General features: G+C 34.6%; 1 protein-coding gene across 2 annotated transcripts in view; it reads right to left on the reverse strand.

Annotated features, from left to right (window-relative positions):
* LOC150099342 (uncharacterized) overlaps window positions 1-20,986 on the reverse strand; it is an 81,756-nt gene extending 60,770 nt beyond the window's left edge. For both annotated transcript variants that reach the window (XM_090403820.1, XM_090403819.1), the window contains exons 1-3: window positions 20,853-20,986; window positions 10,942-11,115; window positions 263-486 (exon numbers count right to left, since the gene is read on the reverse strand). In XM_090403820.1, coding sequence (XP_090259946.1) covers window positions 263-486; window positions 10,942-11,058 — 341 coding nt within the window. In that variant the 5' untranslated portion in view covers window positions 11,059-11,115; window positions 20,853-20,986. The remainder of the gene's footprint in view (window positions 1-262; window positions 487-10,941; window positions 11,116-20,852) is intronic.
* Between the last annotated feature and the right edge of the window lie 594 nt (window positions 20,987-21,580).

Genomic DNA, 21,580 nt, shown 5'->3' on the forward strand with positions numbered 1-21,580 from the left:
TGGTAATCCACCAACTGTTCTGTACTTTGTATTCCATTCCTTTAACTGTTTGTTCTACACTAATGATGTACTGTTACTTTCGGTACGAAATATTTGTACCTTTAATTCATTAAAATTATTACTGTTGGTTTTATACATGTTAAGTTATTAATTATTAATTACTGAAATGAATTGAATATTCTAGATTTTAACTAAAGATTAGTTTATACAAAATGGTTATGAAAAATTTAATAAATCAGGGCCATGTTCTTATTTTACTCACTCATTGTATGGCTCCAGATCAATATGAACGGACTTTTCTCTTTTTTCTAACCATAACTTGGCACTACGTAAGCTTCCAAGTGCTTGATACAGTTTCATTAAATGGCCTTGCAAGAGAGAATTCTGGTACACTACAAGTGCATCAACTTGACGATATAAGAGAAGTTCCCTTTGCCGTATCATGTTCAGCTGTATACCAATCCACTCGTGTATGGCTGATTTAACCTAAAAAAAAAAAAATAATTATTCCACTGTTAAATAAAATGCTGATTATTGTTAGGTAGCACAGTCAACCCTCACTCTAACATAGTTATTAGGACCAGAGAGAAACCATTTGCTATAGAAAATTTCTTCTAGAATAGCATTATGCTTATAGGGATTTCATGCAGACTTTTCAGTAGTTTGCTTGTAATGATTTATATAGTTTCAAGAAAAAAAAAAAAAACATAACTGAATTTGTTAATGTGCTTTAAATTCCATCTGCAATGATAGCAATGTTCAGTTGATCAGAGGGTCTGCACAAATCATAAAGTATAAGGTCTTAATTGGTCTTCTTGTTTTGACTGTTTTTTTTAGTGTGTTGGTTTCATGGATATTATGTCAGCAATAATTGGCACAGGTAGTGTAACCTATGCATAATGACATCTAGGATAAATGGCAAACTAATAAATAAAATGATGTGCTATAGAAGAAGCTATGTTCTTCCTCTCTGAACAAATGGTAGCATTTGTCTACCATTTTGTGTTTATTTTTTTTTTTGGTTCTACCATTTATGAAAAGATAAATGTAAGTATAAAAAGAAACTGGCTATGCAGTACAAGACAATACAGATAATTCTATTGTTATATTGCAAGAAAAAGAATGAGCATGAAAGAATAAATCTCATGCAGAGAGTATGTAGGTGATGGATGCAGAAGAGATTGCTCGATAAGCCAGCAAAGGTTGGTCGATTGGTAGAGCCTCAGCTACTAATGGCTCACGCAAAAAGTTAAGCAAGTTTGAGCCCGATTAGCAGTTGGAAGGAGTCAATCTTCGATGCTGTTGGCACACTCTTCCTCAATGAGTCTTTGGACTTCCTGGAGGTGTCATATAATAATAACAATAATGAGTTCCCATTTTGCTAAAAGTTATCAACCTGGTGTATACAACATAAAGCTCAATGCCACCTCTATACTACAAGAGGGAGAAACTTGAGTGCAGAAGGAGGAAGTACTAGAACTGTTACTTTGACAATGGCTATATCAGCAACAGGAAAGATCCCACAGGAGTGGAGAGAATGTATTATCACCCCCAGTGCATGAGTGTGATGCAAACAATGATGTGTCTATCTACCTACCTATCAGTATCTCTGGAGTAGTGCCAAAGACTTTGGAAAAGTTGATAAGAGATTGCATATAGAAATAGGTTGACAGAGAATCTATACTTTGCAATTAACTTTGTGGGTTTACTAAGAGAAGGTCATGTTTGAGTATTTTGCTCACATTTTATAGGGTCACGGTTCAGCTAGACAAGGGAAATGGATACACCATAATAGTTCTGGACTTTACTAAAGCTTTTGACAGGATTCAACATGGAAAACTGTTGCATGAGTTGGAGGATATGTGATTAGATTATAAATTACTAATGTGGATAAGAGGATGACTGAGTGACATGTCAAAAAAGTGTATTCTTCAAGGTTTAGAATAGTGTACTCCAGGGATCAATCCTTGGTTCACTGTTATTCAATTTTTGCATTAATAATAGTAGGAGAATTTAACAGGTGACACAGATACTTGTTGATGGTGCAAAAATAGGCAGAATAATCAGGAATGCTGTTGATATGCAGTACTTTCAGAATGATTTGAATATGCTAGAAATGTGGTCATGTGAAATTGGCTAGCAGTTCAATGTTAGTAAATGTAAAGCTGAGTACTTTGGTGTAATGAGATATCCAATGGCATATTTTATTGGTGGAATTATGATAGAAGAAACCAACAAGGCTAAGGACCTTGGAGTTTTAGTAAATAGGAAATTGAAGTTCAGGGATCATATAACAAAAATTGCAAATACAACTCAGAGGATAATTGCAATGTTGAAATGAACATTGACATGTAAAAATAAGGAGTATTAAAGATAATACTAGCACTGTAGAATGTCGATTACAAGGCAAGATTGGGAATTTGTAGACTGTAAATACTAGCAGACAGTAAAAATGAGGCTGATGTGATAGATCTACAGACTTTTGAAAGAGTCATACAGGATACCATGTTGGAAGTTTTTTCATTTGGTTATACTATAATTTAAACATGCCAAGAAATTATATTCTTGGTTTAATCCTTTATCCAAGTGTAAGGAAACAAAGTTTGCACATGAAATCGCTTCACAACTGGTCCACTTGTATATAGAGACTAATGACCTCACATCAATTGCCTTAGTATCCCATAATGCAGGGATGGCCCTTTCCATAATGAATAACATTATACATGTCCATAAGGATATGTGTTGCATTATGGCAGGGGTGGCCAATTTTTTACGTTCCATGTGCCACTTTTTTCACATACAAGTTCGGATACGCCATACGACTCTTGTACCCTGGGAGTTTTCATTCCCTGTTTTTCCTTTGCGCTGTGATGGGCAACTGAATATAAAAACAAGGCTTAATTTTTGAAAAAGTACAAAACTGCAAATAACCACAAAGGACAACTCCATAGCACACAAGAATCAATTGTAAACTGTCTGACAAAAACCTGCGACACATCGCTGTTGCCAACGCTTGTCGCCTCAGGATCAAACAAGTGAATGTGCAAAAGATGTGCACGAAACAATAAATTCGCTAAAAATAATGATTAATTTTTCACTTTTCTTCTAGAAATAGGTTTTTGGTTAATACTTTTAGCATAAATAGCCTTACTTTTTTATTATCATTGAGATCCAATGCATCACTTTTGGCGCATGGAAATTTATGGAAAGAGAATCTTGTTTTTACCAGTATACATATTTTTACTGGGAATGAAAACTCCCAGGGTACAAGAGTCGTATGGCATATCCGAACTTGTATGTGAAAAAAGTGGCACATGGAACGTAAAAAATTGGCCACCCCTGCCATAATGCAACACATATCCTTATGGACATGTATAATGTTATTCATTATGGAAAGGGTTACTACCACTGATCAGACCTCAATAAAGGTCAAAACCAGTCTGGGGGGGGGGGGCTCCCCATAATGCATAGCATTATACATGTCTGTAAGGATATGTGCATTGCATTATGAGATACTAAGGCAACTGATGTGAAGTCATTAGCTTCTATACAGAAGTAGCCTAGTTGTGAATTGGCTTCACATACAAACTTTGATAAAGGATTAAACGAAGAATATAATTTCATGGCATCTTTAATTTATACAAGATACCAGTAGATAGAATTTTTCATTTTACGGAGGGTGGGGAAAGGATGAGAGGACATCCATGGAAGTTGAGAATGTATGCAATCAAGAAAGGGATGAGAGATAGATTTTTCTCTCATAGAGTGGTGCATGACTGGAATGGCTTGCCTTTGGAGGTTGTGAGTGCACACAGTGCGAATCAATTCAAGAGAATGTATGGCATGGTGCAAGTGATACGTGGCCTCCCTTGATGAGTCTCCGACTTCCTGGAGGCTTCTTAAAATACCATATTTACTCGAATATAACTCGCCCTTGATTATATCTCACACTCCTGATTTTACTTTACGAAAAAAGAAATTAAAAAGTTTCGCATATACCTCGCACATGAAAAGTTTAAAACTTTAAGAAATAGATAGTGAATGCTGTTATGGTAGTTTCAAATATTTTGGAATTCTGTTGAAGAGAATCAGCATTTCAACTCAACAATCGTCGACTTGCCTTTGTCGTCAAGTCATCAATCTTTTATTAATACCACACCAATCATATGCATGTCTTCATAGCTGTGCTATCTCTACTGGCCTACCTTTGCTGTCCATTTCGTGCTCCGCTTACACTTCTCATTAGTCATTCATGAAGGATTGTTCATAACATATCTCAAGTCTTGTAAATTACTGATAATCTTTGCTTGAAATAAGGAGAAAGGTTCAAGTTACAGCACTGGTTTTAAACTCAAAGATCATATGATTCCAAAATGATAAAAGGACAAGCAATAACGAAACTGTTTGTTTTAATTTAATTACAGAAGCATTGTCGGTAAAGATACAAATATATTGCATAATGAAGGTGAGCAGCCGATCATGTAAATAGCATTGATAATTAAAATGTAAATGCATCCATTTTATAAATAATGTGAGCAAATATAAATTATAATGAATATTTGGGATTTAATTATAAACATCAATTTAGTTTATTCCTGAAAAACTTTAGTTTCCAAAAATCCCCACATATATCACACACCACGATTTTTTAACTTTAATATTTGGGAAAAAAGTGCGAGTCATATTGGAGTAAATACGGCAATAATAATATTCCCATTACTCTCAACATCTGCAAACTGTTAGAAGAAATGAGCTATCATGCTGAGTTCACCTAGTGCAGAAATGAACTCAACTAGCGAATGTGAAGAGTAGAAATTGGCTGCTGACCAATTTCAAAAAGTCAGGGATAAAAGAGGTCTGCCTATTACATGTGGTGGATAATTAAATGTCACAAAAGAGGAACTTAAATTTAGAAAACTGTATTAATTATTATTATCAGATATTCATGAAGTCGAAGAAATTGTGGAAGATCCTTGCTGTCACAAACACATTACTTATCTTTAAACCATGCTTTTTAATATATAACACATGAGAAGGTGCCAAATATAGCAATCAATGCATTTATGGGCAGGGATCAACAGAAAAGCAATCTATTGCTTTTCATTTTGAAGAGGTGGAGGTTGTAATCTTTGAGGAATACTTTGTCGGGAAATTCATTCCAGAGAAGACAGGTAGATGGAATGAAAGATGAATGGGGAAAAGCAGGTTCAGTAGGTTAGCAGTTGAAACTTTAAATGAATGTTGTGCTCAATTGCTCATGTTGTTGTAGGTTTAGAAGAAACTTGGGGGGGGGATACAAGTTCTACTGAAAAATGCCCATGCCAGTATCTGTAGAAAAGATACAATGCAGAAACCAATGATAAGTGAGATAGCAGTTGGAGGGAGCATGTAAGAGAGAAAGAAATTGTCAATTAGAACTGCCCTCTTTTAGGCAGTATCAACAATTTTTAAAGAGACATTTGATGAGCTGCCTAAAATGTGAGACCAGTATTTAGGGTAGTGTTTGATGGATTGGGATCTGTACAGAGTTAGCAGCTGGACAGATGAAAAGTAATGCCTTGAGGGGTAAAAGAAAAGCCAATTTTTTTGTAGGCAAGGAAGGAATGTAACAGAAATGATGTTTGTGCTAGGAAAGGTTACAGTTAAATATCAGTCTAAAACAGGGATGGGGAATCTGTGGTCCTTAGGCTGCATGCAGCCATTTTACATATTTTGCAAAAATATGCAAAAAAGCACTGAATGCCTCAAAAATTTTGAGGTGTTCAGTGCAGCCTTTTTGCATATTTTGTCAATTATGCATTCATCATTTACAAATGATGAACACTGAACATCTTTGGGGGTGCATATCAGGAAATTAATGATGATCATAATCATTTTTTCCAAATTATATATTCTCAAACGGCATGTATTTTAATAATTATATTTAAAAAATCGTAATTTTTAAAGCACAAAGTGAAAAAATCAACCGCTATCTATCCATTGTTCTATGGTTGGTGTTTTATCCTTATCCATTGTTCAATGGTTAGCACACTATCATATTATATTAATTTGTCACTAGATGCCACTACGAGTGCTCAGTACAACATAAGTGTGATTTGAAAAACAGTTTCATTTTGCATGTGTTGCTATATTGTGGTGTTGTTGTATGTATTGTTGTTTTATAACAAGCTAAACGAGTAGAAGTTTACATTTTATTTGATATGCCAAATGTGAAGAAAAGAAAATAACAACTAAGGAGAATAATAGAGTATTGAATGATGAATGAGAAATACAGTACTGCCTGCTTGAAGTCAAATATAAAATGGTGTTCACTTTGTGATACTGTGAATTTAACAGTGAAAAGATCAATGTTTATCAGTATTATGGTACACATAAGCAAAATTTTGCAAATATGCAAAATTGGAAGGACAATTAGTACTTATAAATATGTTATACTATATAAATATACTTATTACATTCTTGAAATATCATATTAATTCAACCTTTGTATCTGATATGATCAATGTCACAGTGAATTACAAACTGATTCATTGTGACTCACCGAGACTGTGATTTTTAGCGATTTTGGGTTCAAGACCACTTTAGAGATAAGTACTTGTTAGTAATTAGATTATTCTTTTTATTTTCTTCTTTATGATACTCAGTAATTGTATTTCCCTCTTTAAACTTTGAATTTAGGATTATTACCAACTCCAAATGAGTGATCCCCAGTGAGAAAGCTTAGAGTCCTAGCAGGCATTCACACAGTTCAGAAGTTTCTATAAATCTTTGCAGACAAAATAGCCCAACTGACTACAGGTTGAGCTTAGTCAATTGGTGTCTCCAACACCACAGATTAAACCTGTTAAAGTGATTAATATCTGAGTAGATAAACAGTTCATGCACTTGAATACTGAATACAACACAATACTGAAAGATCAATGACCTAAAAACTATTTGTGACCTGGCTATAAAACCAGAACCATTATGACAGAAGGCATCAAATGGACACTGCAAGACTGAATTTCACTGTATTAAACAAGGAGAAAAATGACAACAGCTTTCTACAAAACATCAAGAACAGGATTTTAGAATATCTTGAAAGTGATAATTATAATTTATTTTATATCATATGAAATAAAGTAGAACTTAAGTTGTGCAAGACTAGCTACTACTGCTAAATTCACAAGCCTAATCTCCCCCCCCCCCACCTCCCAAGACCTATAGTAGATGCCACTGATGCACCTACAAACTGTCAAAGCAGCTGGCTAACTCTCTTATGTCCCCCCCCCTCACTGAACTTACTACATCCTATATAAAAAAACTCTACAAGTTTTAAAACCTTGATTGAAAATCTAAGTCCAAATAATGCAGATATATTGGTAAACTTTGACATCACCTCACTGTTTACCAATATTTCCTTAAATGACATCTTAACACACTTAAAAAAAAAATGTTTCAACTTCTGATATGTTAGATCTCTTTTCCTTTGCCATCAATTCTGGTTATTTTTCTTGGAAGAACAAAATGTACAAACAGATAGAGGGAAATACTATGGGTTCCTCCCCCCCTCACCAATCTTTACATAGAAAATTTTGAAAAACAAGCCATAGACTCATCTCCTCTCAAACCGTCTATCTGGCTAAGATAAATAGAACACATCATCTACATATCTTAGCCAGATAGAAGGAATGACCCAGACACATTAGACTCCTTCCTCAGTTACCTCAATAGTCTATATCCATGAATCCAGTTTATGATGGAAAAAGAAAATAACAGTAGTTTACCCTTCTTAGACATCTTAGTAACACACCTTCCTAATGATAACCTTTCCTTCACTGTATATAGAATGAATGATATAATCACGTAATCACAAGAAAGATATTTATTTAACCAAATATTTCGGTCTGGAAATAGCAGACCATCGTCGGTGGTATTACAAGAACAGTTTAAAAAATATACAAGCTAGAATACTAACAATAGATCGTTGAAATTAGAACATGCCGCGTGATGTTATATCACTAAGTATGAAACGAAATATTTTGAAGTAGAAACATGATTGAATTTGCTATTAAAAAAAAAAAAAAAAAAAAAAAAATTAATGAGTAATCTTGATTAGGCTTTCCCAGATTTTTGATATAGATATGCAGTCATTACGATTCAGGTTGGGATGATGGAGCAAGGCCTCCACGCTTTCCTTGAACAAACGTTCGAACCTGTAACGGGATCTATGTAAGAGGCGCGTCTTGGACCAAAGGATGCTGTGGTCAGTTTCAATCCCGTGTTGAGCCAAACCAGACTTTTCAGGTTTATTGTGAAGAATGGATGATTGATGTTCTTGGATTCTTTTTTCAAGAGAACGTCCAGTCTGTCCAAAGTAAGAGAGATCACAGTTGCAAGGAATTTGATAAACTCCAGGAAGAGATAAAGTTGAGCGTTTGTCTTTAGGAGAAGGAAAATGAGAAGACAATTTGTTAATAGGAGAATACGTAGCTGTTAAATCATATTTCTTCAAAATTCTTGCGATAGGTTCTGAAATACCGGAGATATAAGGAATAGGTACTCGATGTATTGAATCTTTGTTGTTTTGTGGAGGATTATAAGATGTAAGAAGACGTTGAATACTTTTTTCAGAAAAGCCATTGAGTTTCATGTGTTGCTGGATAGTAGAAAGTTCTTTCTGTAGATAATCAAAAGTAGAACAATTAGTTTTGGCTCTTTTGATGAGACATTTTATAATTCCTGTTTTATGACTTTCTACTATCCAGCAACACATGAAACTCAATGGCTTTTCTGAAAAAAGTATTCAACGTCTTCTTACATCTTATAATCCTCCACAAAACAACAAAGATTCAATACGTCGAGTACCTATTCCTTATATCTCCGGTATTTCAGAACCTATCGCAAGAATTTTGAAGAAATATGATTTAACAGCTACGTATTCTCCTATTAACAAATTGTCTTCTCATTTTCCTTCTCCTAAAGACAAACGCTCAACTTTATCTCTTCCTGGAGTTTATCAAATTCCTTGCAACTGTGATCTCTCTTACTTTGGACAGACTGGACGTTCTCTTGAAAAAAGAATCCAAGAACATCAATCATCCATTCTTCACAATAAACCTGAAAAGTCTGGTTTGGCTCAACACGGGATTGAAACTGACCACAGCATCCTTTGGTCCAAGACGCGCCTCTTACATAGATCCCGTTACAGGTTCGAACGTTTGTTCAAGGAAAGCGTGGAGGCCTTGCTCCATCATCCCAACCTGAATCGTAATGACTGCATATCTATATCAAAAATCTGGGAAAGCCTAATCAAGATTACTCATTAATTTTTTTTTTTTTTTTTTTTTTTTTTAATAGCAAATTCAATCATGTTTCTACTTCAAAATATTTCGTTTCATACTTAGTGATATAACATCACGCGGCATGTTCTAATTTCAACGATCTATTGTTAGTATTCTAGCTTGTATATTTTTTAAACTGTTCTTGTAATACCACCGACGATGGTCTGCTATTTCCAGACCGAAATATTTGGTTAAATAAATATCTTTCTTGTGATTACGTGATTATATCATTCAGTCTTATGTCGCAAGTATCCTTAAAACAACAAATTCACTGTATATAGAAAACCCACTCACACAGGCAGATACATTCACAAACTCTCCCACTACCACCCTTCTCAACAACATGGCATTATTAAAACTCTAACCAATAGAGCCCACAATCTTTGTTCCAGTGAAACCTCCTTTCAACCAAACTCAACCACAAACACAACACCTTCCTTTCCAATGGCTACAGCGATTACAGAATTAAAAAAATAATCAATTCCTCCCCAATTCCATGGCCATCTCTTCAGAAAGATTTCAGAAATGCCATCACCATACCCCTACATCTGTGGCACATCAGAAAAAATAGCCAGGTCCTTAAAAAAGTACAATCTCTACACAGATTTTAAACTTGCTACCCTTATCCATTCTATTCTACCAAAGATTAGCTCTCTCCTCTCTCAGTGCCTGGAGTATATAAAGTATCCTGTTCCTGCAAGCTGGCTTACTTCAGACAGACAGATCAGCAACCATCCATTTAGAAGAACACAAATCATACATCTGCAATCACAAGTATGGTCAATCTGGCCTTGCAGACCATGTTTTGGATACAACCCACAGGATCTCTTGGAGAAAAACCACCATGCTCCACCATAGTAAATTCAAAAAAAGAAAGACTACTTTTAGAATCTGTTGTGGCAGGTCCCACTTTTCATCCTAGGCTGTTTACAAATGCCCATAGAGGGCACACCACCTAAATAGGACTTTAGAGTCACCCACATGTTTCACTTAGTATTGTGTTGTATTTGAGTGTGTGTTACAAGAGTTATTTGTAATCCCTGAAGATGTCTCAGTGACTAAGACAAAATATTGGAAGCATTAAAATTAATTTTTAATCCTTTTGTAGTGCTGCAAATATTCCATTAAACCTCCAACATGACATATGTGAACCAAGCTTGAGATGAAATGCACTGCAAGCATACAAAAATGTAATATATGCGAATCAATTTTATCATATTTTCTGTGTAGCTAGTCTTGCACATATAAATTATAACTTGCATGATATAAATTTTAACTTGATAAGTTATAATTTATATCATGTGATATTATGAAATAAATTATAATTATCACTTTCAAGGTACTAAATGTAGAAAAAAAACAAATAAGTTATGTGAAGATAAAATAAAATTGTTCTAAGTTTATTTCTATTTTTTTAAAAAATAGCAATCAAGATAATTAAGCATAATTTTGCACTGAATGATCAACAACTGAAAAAAAAAATTAAATGAAAATTAAAAATGTTTTTAAAATATTCCTAAGATTATTTAACAAAATCATGAATGTTCAACATCATTTAAAATTATATAGGATACAAAAAGTTAATGCACAGCTTCACATTTTATATCAGTTTACTTACAGATTTAGAATTTTCTTGCAACATTTCTCTCAATGATGATGTTTTTTGAATGGAAGATTCCACAGCTTCAATCATATTTTTAATATGATCAACACTTTGTACACAGTTATCAGACATTGTTGGTGGTATAATGCTTTTTCCCCCAAACTTTTAATATGTTCAAGTTGATATAGCCTGAAATATAAAACAAAATACTTTCTAAGCAATTTTTAAGATTCAAAGATTCAACTAATATAATAAGGTAGATTTAGTCTGCTTTTCAGAACACAGATTTGTGTGAATTAAATCATTCATTTATTATTATTATAACATCCATCGAACAAAAAAGACTCATTGAGACTTGTGAAAGGTTTCACTCAGCAAGCAACCTTTCTATCATATTGAATCTTAAAATAATCAAACATTTAGCAGTAACAAGATGTTCCGACAATACATTCCGGTCATCCACAACTCTACATATAAAAAATCTACTCCTCACTTTCCCTCTTTACAACTTTACACAACTTCCAAGGATGGCCTCTCATTATCACCCTCTAACCTTCCCATTACTATGCATAATCCCTTCAATATAAATCCCATAAAATTCCCTCACAAACTTAAGCATCTTTATCATATCCCCCCCCCCCCTCTTCTCTGCCTATTCACCAAACTATGCAATTCATCCTATTCATTTATTTATTATGTTATGCTCATTCAGACATCCCAAACTTCAAGATAATCTTCAATAAATGCCTTAAATGCTGATCTCCATACTTCAATAAGATCTCTTGCAAAAGGGATCTCACTTTTGCAAGAGAAAAAGCTCACTTACCCTACACTCAGTAATACACAAATCACCAGACAAGATCAGATCTCACTACTTGGACTAACATTTACTCAGTCTCTCCTGGCATAAAAACATCACCTCGGTATCCAAAAAAAGTAGTCATTCTCTTTTGTTCAAGATGCTATTTTACACCCAACCAACATAATCCAACTCCGATTAGAATACTACAAAATTAATTCTGCTTAGAATAATGCTCACATATTCGGGGGGGGGGGGGGGCACCTGAAACCCATCTAAAAATTCTCAATATTGTCCAGAGGAGAGCAATTTGGCTCACAGAAGATCCCTCCCTTACAGACTCACTTCAATTTTATCTCACTGATGTCATGTTTCAGCACTGAGTTGTCTGTTCTATAGATACCTCCTCTACTGAAATGGTTTCCTCCACTTTCTGCTGGACCTATTAAAGTAAGAGTAGCAGCTGACCAGCATCCCTTTTTAACTGTAAACAGGTCAAACTGTCTCCTTTTTTATTCCATCTACTACTGTCCTTTCTCTAAATTCTAGACAAGCCTTCTTCACAAAATATTCCCAAACAACTATAGCCTACTACTTTCAAGAAAAACGTCAATAAACATCTTTCTTAATCCTCACCTTTGCCCTACATGCAGCACATACGAGCGCTATGTCCTTTGCTCTCTCATGTATAGGATCAATATAAAAAATTAAAAAAATTATAAATAAATTCAGAATCATGTACTGTCTTAGTCACTAATCTCTGGATCCTCTCAGGTTTCACATCACAGCAGAAACAAACTGACCAAATTTGAACACAGCAGTTTAACAACTACTTCCTTATCCCTGTTTGTTGTGCTCCTTACAACAACACTTACAATGTGCCCTCTGAACTTTGGGCCACCATCAGATCCCACATCTCATCCACTCCTGAAGCACAGCTCCACTAATGCAGTACTCAGACCTCTGCACTCAGTGTGTAATACCTTGTGGTTTCTGATAACCTCTTATCTGTATAACTTTCAGATGTGTTCTGTTATGCTCGAAAAACCTCTATAATATAGTAATAATTTTTTATACCACTCTCTCCTCAAACACAAACAAGAGGACACAAGGTCTATAGCAAATAAATGCTGCATGAGTGCCGACCTGGTTGGCCAAGTGGTTAGCATATCTGCTCTCCAGCCAAAAGGCTGCAGGTTCGAATGCCACAGTGGCCATGGATGTTTGTGATTGTCCATGAAAATTATGGTAGTGGAAAGGCTTTGGTGTAGAGGATGCAGTTCACTGTAGTTGGTGGATTGAGTGGTGAAGATGGAGAGTTGTAGAGTAGATGTCCTCCCTCGATAAGTCTTAGGACTCCTTGGAGGTGTTACGTAATAATAATAATGTGTGGGCTGAAAGTCAAAAGTAAAGTAATTTGTTGTTGTTATTCTTCTAAGAGGTTATTATAGTCCTTAGGGAATATTTCAAGGGGCTGTTCCATAGAGCTGAGATACATGGAATAAAAGATGACCGGAAGTAGCAGGTCTGGTGTCAGCAGTTTGATTGTAAAAGGATGTTGAATAGCTGTTGCTTGTTCTTGGAAGTTTAGCAGAAATGAGAAGCATAATGGATGCTAGTTCTGCTGAACAGCACCCATGAAAATATCTGTAGAAGAAATACATTGCAGAAAATGATCATCTATGAGATGGTGGCTGGCTGAAGAGAGTCAGTGAGAGAAGGGTTTTCATCAACCAAACCACATTCTGCTGAACTACATCAAGAAGTTTTAGAGGTCTTAGGAACACCGTCCCAAATTTAAGAGCAGTATTCCAAGGTTGTGCGGATATGAAATTTGTACAAAGTAAGCAAATGAATAGAAGAGAAGATTAAAATCAATCAGAAAAGGATAACACATTTTTTGGAAGCTGAAGATACTATAGAAATAGTGTGATTAGGCTAGAAAAGGATAAGTCAGTCAAAGAAGGAAGATCTAGTCTTGACTGCTCAGTATTCAATTGCTTTCAGTGAGCAGTTTTGCCTGAAAATAGGCAAAAGTGTGTTTTAGAAGCAATGAAAGTGACTTGCTTGTCACTCCAATGAAGGATGGCATGGAGATTAGTGTTTAGGGCAATTATTGTAGATGATCTAGAAGCTCAAGATGTTTTTGAGCACTGAAAGGGTTAACATATGAGTAGGATGATTATTACCAGTCATTTAATAGAAACATGTATGGTAAACACAGTATTTTTTAAATAATGGCTTCACACATGTAAAGGAAACTAACACAAACAGAACCTACACAATAACTCAAACACCTACATACTACTGGACTACAACCCCAAATAGAACATCCATAATATGACCAATATTTTTACTTAAAGAACTTATAACCTGGCTCGAGGATACTAAGAAGCATCTCACTTCCAGACATCTGCTAGTTTTTCAAGAATTTACCTTACTCCAAAGATACACAAACAAGACATACTATTGCAGCCTTGATGCCAGATATTCACTCACATCGCTTCTCTCTAAATATTTCAAACAGCTGGTAACCCCCACTTATGGGCAAGACGGACACCTACATAAAAGAACACTGTACACTTCATTAGAAAAAAAACTTGAAAAAAAAAAAAAATCTGCTAATGCCTTTTATTCCATTATAGGAGTACGCAAAACAGTTTAGCCTTTTGGAGACTGAGTGGGCAGTTCAATCTCCATTCATAGCCAATCAGAGATAGCTGGCCAAAGGCTATCTATCACTAATTTAAGACCCGCAGTGAAGAGACGGCTCAACAAGTGCCGCCATCTCGTGATTCCTAATCTTAACACAATACATTTAATGTCTGAAATAGTGTGGGTTCTGTGGTTGATTTTCTTGAATTTATTGGATGAAAAACCTGCTTGCCCATGCCAGAGATTGACTAACTCAGCAACCAGTTGAAAAAAAAAACACTTAGAAAAAGTTCCTCTAGTCAGTAACTAGAATTGAACTAATGATGCTCTTTCTCTTTTCAGGTGGTTTAGCGCTGAGGAGTGCAAAGACCACTTCCACTGAGCTACACAGGCGCTAGAAAAGAACTAAGGATTTTAAAAGAACTAGCAAGTCTGAACATCAGTCTGTTTACCAGTATACCTCAAACCAGGACTATTACAAGAACTATTTCCACCAGACACTGAAACGTTATTTGAATATCTTTACTTTTAGCAAACCTGTTCATGGAATATTTGAAACATGGGCACTGGGGAGATGGATTATGCTCTTAATTTGGGCTACATTATGTGGAAGACGCATTCATTATATGTCTGGTTCAGCAAAACAATTACAGGGCTCGGCAAGTCATCTTAAGAACATTCATTCCTATATAAAGTTAATTTTTTAGACACTCTCCTTGAGGTCTCCAAAAATGGTCAACTTAGCTATTCAGTCTAAAATCCAATGCACATAGGACACCTCCATGAAACATCTCACCATCATCCAACACAAAAAATTGGTATTATAAAAACCCTATAGCATTTCCAGCAGTACAGAGAAAATAAGCCAATAACTCAAAAACTCCAGTTTTATCCTTAGGAAAAAATGGGCATAATAAAAAAAAATGGTAAGTGAACATACTAGAAGAGTCCAATAAACAAAAACAGCAAAATAGCAGTATTGCTCCCATAGACAAAATCTCAAAGATCTTGCATTAACAAGGCATAAACACTCTTAAGTAGCTTTATTCCCAGTATACAACATCTCAAGTCTTCTTTGCTCTCCAAAACCTTCCCATTCACCAGTCATAAAACTGGAAGAATACAAAATCAATTGTTCATGTGGAATTTGCTATGTGGAACCAACAGGCATCAGGAGAGATGTGTATCAGAACATATCAAAGACATGAAGAAAAAAGAAGCATAAAGAAAGAAATGGCCTCCAATACTGATTACAGTTTCTTTCTCAGAGCATTCGAAGAATCATCACAAATGTTTAAAAATCCCACTGTGGACATGGATGGGCAATTGTCTTTAGGAAGAAAATGAATTTCATCATCCAGTATGAGACTACCATCTGGTTTACTCGAGGCCTTGAAGTGGATGGAAAAAGTTCCAATGTCGGTCTCTAGTGTAGTGTTTCCAGATTATATAAAAATATAAATTAAACCATACAGAAAAAAAAAAAAATACATATATATATATATATATATAATTAATAAAAATATGAAATAAGTTCACAACCTTTCCAGGGTAGGATATACATAACATAACCATCATGATAATCATGCATGTGCAATATTGTTAGACTACTTCAAATATTCTATATTATTGATATAGTTAGCCTGCTTCTTGCAATACCTAGTTTTTCACTTTTCTCTCCTGAAAAAGTGTACTATAATGAACAGGAAACTAGTACAGATTAAAATTTAAATTGTTCATCAGAAGGTATTCATGTAGCATTTATAAAGGACAAACTTTCAACATGTTCTTTCCTATCCACAAAAAATGCCATAGCAAGATATTACATTTCTGTTTTGATTGTCTGCTTATCAATCAAAAGAATAAATACAAAACAATGAATTTCTGATGTATACCAGGCTATTTTGCTTGGGACTCTAGCACTCCTTCTAGGAATGAATTCTTTTTATTCTCAACAGTGGTAAGTAATCTCAGCTTTCAAGCCTGTTGCTAGCCAGAAAACATTATTAGGCAATATCTCTAAGACACAGTTTATTTCAGAAATGACAACTAGTAGTAGTAACATTTATGGCAAATAGCAATGATTTTTAATATACCAAGAAACCAATTTGTAAAAATTAAAATTTCAGCTATTCCCTGAACTGTCAAACTCAAAGGAAAAGAAATGGCTAAAATAATAAAACTGCAAAGAAACAGTCAAGTTTTTATTATTATTTGAGACCTCCAGTGACTCCAAGGACTCATCGAGAGAAGGCACGTGCTCTACAGCTCTGATTCCACCAACTTACCGCAACTACACCAACGCCATCTACCACCACTACTAGTATTTCCACAGACAATCACAAAGTCTTTTGGTTGGAGAGCGGATATGCTAACCACTCTGCCAGCCAGGCCGGCTTATAACATTTTAATAATTCAAAAGACATATTTCGGTGATTACACCACATTTTGTTATTATTCAGTTATATAAAACACTGAAATAATAGTTCCCAACAAGTTTCGTAAATCGTAGGATTTACATCTTCAGGGGTAAATAGTATAACTTAAAGTTTAAACAAGTTTATACCACTTCCACTGGACACGATGTGCCTCTGGCAAAAAACGACGATGTCATACATAGAAAACAACAGTTATATAAGAAAATTTAAAGCTGCTAATATGCTAAAAAACCCAACCCAATGCAATAAAAATCAAGGTTTAATTCTCCATCAAGTGTGGTCAGCTCTAATAAAAAATCTACCTCAATCTGAGCTCGGACTGTATGAACGAGAACAAGCACACGTGACATTGTCCAGTATTGTTCAATGTCAATAACGTTATATATCTGCATTCTGTTATTTGAGTTTTATGAATAGTCAGACAGTTATGATTTGTATTTATTAATTCTCTTGTTTAAACTTTAAGTTATACTATTTACCCCTGAAGATGTAAATCCTACGATTTACAAAACTTGTCGGGAACTATTATTTCAGTATTTTATATAACTGAATAATAAAAAAATGTGGTGTAATCACCGAAATATGTCTTTTGAACCAATTAGCCACAGAAGTTTACGCCTGCAATTTTAATAATTATTATTATTTGTCACCTCCAGGAAGTACAAAGACTCATCGAGGGAGGGCATCTACTCTACAACTCTGCTTCCACCACTCACAATCTACCAACCGACCACAACTACACCAACGCCATCTACCACCACTAATATTCCCACAGACAATCACAAACATCCATGCCCGTAGCGGGATTCGAACTTGCAGCCTTTTGGTTGGAGAGCGGATATGCTAACCACTCTGCCAGCCAGGCCAGCTTATAACATTTTAATAATTATTATTATTTGTCACCTCCAGGAAGTACAAAGACTCATCGAGGGAGGGCATCTACTCTACAACTCTGCTTCCACCACTCACAATCTACCAACCGACCACAACTACACCAACGACATCTACCACCGACCACCACCACTAGTATTTCCACAGACAATCACAAACATCCATGCCCACGGCAGGATTCGAACCCGCAGCCTCTTGACTGGAGAGCAGACACGCTAACCACTCGGCCAGCCGGGTTTACTTTAGGAGCAACTATTTCGCAGACCTACTGCAGCAAATGATCCTGTGAAAAATTTCAGACCAGTATACAAAAAATTAGTTATATTTATAATTCACTTCCTGGAACATGGAAAGGAAAGGGGGGAGGAGTAGATTGGAATTATTCAAAAGGAACATAAATTTTGAATCAATCTCTATATAAAGTTTGACATTTTCACCATATTTATTTCTAATGTATGTATATATTAGTATTATTATTTCAGTCACCTCATTGTGGGAGGGCCACTCAACCAGTAACATATCTATCATAATGAACTTTGAAGTTATTTATACTACTCCCTGCATTCACAAAGCACTCCAGCAATGCATTCCACTCATCAACAATTCTCCATATAAAAAATCTACTCCTCACACTCTTCTTCAACATCTTTATACAACTTCCAGGGATGGCCCCTCGTTCTTCTCATCTTAACATCCACTCTTTTTGTAATTCCTTCTGTATTAATCTGGTAGAATCTCTTATATAACTTTGAAGTGTCTATTATATCTCCTCTTTTCCTCCTATCCACCAAATTCTGTAATCCACATTCCCTTAAATGTTCTTTATAACCAACATTCTAACAATGATATCACTTTGGTCATTTGTCTTTGGACCCACATCGAAATGAAAACAAGCCGATCATATCTGAGCACAATAATCCATGTGTGGCCAGACCATTGCTTCATATAGAGGCATCACTGCTACCTCCTTATCCCTACATGTCAATGTACTTTTTATCATAGCAGCAATATGTATTAAGCTCAATGGCCTGTCATGACCAAGGAAATATATAAATCTAATTAATGCTAATTATTGAAAAAGAGCTTAAATGACTTCATTTTGGCTACATAAATTAATAATTAATTCTTTGTTCATAGCCTTATTTCATATTTGTATAGAAACTTTAGAAAGTTCCAAAAATAGACAAGAGAGCTTATGTTCTCATAAGTTCTCTGGTTTAGTTCTTCAATCTTCTTCTTCTCCATTCTTCAATCCTTATTACTTGATGTGATGGATCCATTTAAATCACTCAGTTAAGACTGTTTCATTAGTACGTATTATCTGTTTGAGTATTGCATATTAATACTCATACTAAATATTCCACTATTCTGTTTGATTTCTGAATATTTAGAGAAGCTTTCTGAAAATTTCCATAGATTTTAGAACCTCCAGTAGAAAATATTGTAATTCTAGCATAAAGATTTTACTCTAAACAAACTGAAAATCAAAGTATTTTTCCTGTTATATATATTTTTATATCATAACTAAAAGTTTCTGTTAATTAGTTTGATTAGTAAATTAAAAGGCTATAGCAGTACACAAGGTAAAAAGTAAACAAAATAGTAAATTATATCTGATGCAGGAGAAAACAAATTTCAAAAAGTTGAACAATGCAGTATATACGAGTTTAATTTAAGATAAAAAAAAAAAAGCCATTTATGCTGTTTTTAAGAAATTAAAAACTTTACGCAGTCTGTCCACATCTTACAAGATCTGCCATTATACACCCAGGTAGATCTTGTAAGATGTGATAATGTAAACTTAATCACATAGCACTTCATAGTATTCTGCACATCCCTTGGTGGATACATATCAGGAAATTGATGATGCATTCTGGCACTCCAACAGAAAACTGCATGGTAAAGTGAGTGTTAAACATCTGACAAAAAAAAAAAATGTTTAATACATAAATAGATGTCATGTTAGTCATGTTTATTTTAAGATTCTGAGATTCACTTAACAGGTGGAATAGTTAACCTTGACAATGGCTGAACAAAAGAAATGTATTTATGCTCATCTTAGTAAACTTTATTTACTGGTGAATAAATTCACAATGGAAGTTAATTACTATTGGATTCTGGTACTATAAACTAAATATGAGTTCAATTTCAGAGGCTTTTCAACAGCTCAAGTGTCCATGAATGCAAAACACCAATCTGTTTCTTCCCCCTCCCCAAAGAGATGAATTTTATTGCCTAGGCTGTAGTTTATTGAGAACAGAAAGACCAGATGAAAAAAAAACAGGCTTGTTGCAATTTAAACATATGCTGTGTGTATATATATACACACAGCATACATTCACAAACATAAATGGATAGGTAGAGAGGGATATATATATATGTGTGTGTTATTAACATCAGACCTCCATGGAGTCATCTTGTCTAACTCACCATACCTACAGCAATGAATTCCACCACTCTCCATGCAGAGACCTGTTCCCTACTCCCTTGCCCAAACCTTTCCTGATGCAATTTTCTATATATAGGAAGAAAGAAGTTTTAAAAATGGTGTCATCCTAATGATTTTGACAGACTGGAAGCTACAAGCGTTTGAATGCAGTTAATTTTGTGGGTACTATAAATGTTTGTTACAGTAACCATCTGGGCGGTACGTTCTTATGTATACCTAATGCATACAAAGTTAATAAAAATTAATTTATTGAATCAAAAGGAAAAAAAAAACGCGCGTGTTTAGATGGTTTATAAAGTTAATAGTTTGCGAAGATTAAATCTGGCTGTCTTGAAACACAAGGATAAATTAGTAAAACACTACAGGTGAATCGAAATATGTTAATATAATCAGGAAAGCTTAAAGGAAATGATGATTAAATTTGATATCCTTCACCTCTCTTAAGGTACAAATAATGAAATTTAAATATATTATTCGATGAAAAATTAAAACGTAACTTGGAAAGAAACAAAGAGTAATTTTCAAACCGAGATGAAAACAATTTTAATTTTTTTTTTTTTTTCAATGCAACTGCATGCACATTAAACTCATTTGAAGAAAAAGTCTGTTCAGCTTTTAATAAAAGATTGACAACGAGGATAAAATAATAATTGCATAAATAACATGGGTTAGTATTTGTAACGGAAGAGCTTACCGTAAAATCAGCTGACGGCAGCCATGCGCCTCTTACAGAACTGCACGTCGACCGCTGTTACGGGATGTTCAGCTCGCACAATACAGAATCAACTGATAATAACCGGAGTCAATAACCGTCAGAGATCAAAGGATAACTACGACATTGAACAAAAAATCTAAGCCAAAGAATAATGCTAAGCTGAATAAAACATAATAATATTATATCATTTATATAGATAAATACATCTATTTGTATAAGTGATATATTATTTACATATAAATTCATCTATCTATATAAGTGATACATTTACTAATAAATCCATCCGTTTGCATAAGTTATATATAATATTTATAGATATATCAATCTATCTATATAAGTGACATATTATTTACTGATAAATCTATATGTGATATATATTATGGCAACATCGGATGATTTTCCCCCCACTATCAGATATTGAGTTTTATTTATCAAAGATAAAGCTTAAAAATTACTCAAGGACTGATCAAAAATACCGGAGTAAGAACTTTTTGTCGAGAAATTAGAGCTCATATAATTTATTATAAATTATCTCTTTCAAAAGCACGATCCTCTGGATCGCATGTAACGATTATAGCAATCCTTCCATTGCTCAGCACATCTCTGGCAGATCTAGAGCTGCAGTATCATATTCAGCTATATATCGAAGACTTGTCGAATCATTCCACCCCAGGATACTATTTTTTTCAGCCTGAAGAAGAAGTAGA

Source organism: Typopeltis vanoorti, chromosome 14 (genome assembly GCF_054136105.1).
Source record: "Typopeltis vanoorti isolate ZY-2024b chromosome 14, IOZ_Tvanoo_1.0, whole genome shotgun sequence".
Taxonomy (NCBI): domain Eukaryota; kingdom Metazoa; phylum Arthropoda; class Arachnida; order Uropygi; family Thelyphonidae; genus Typopeltis; species Typopeltis vanoorti.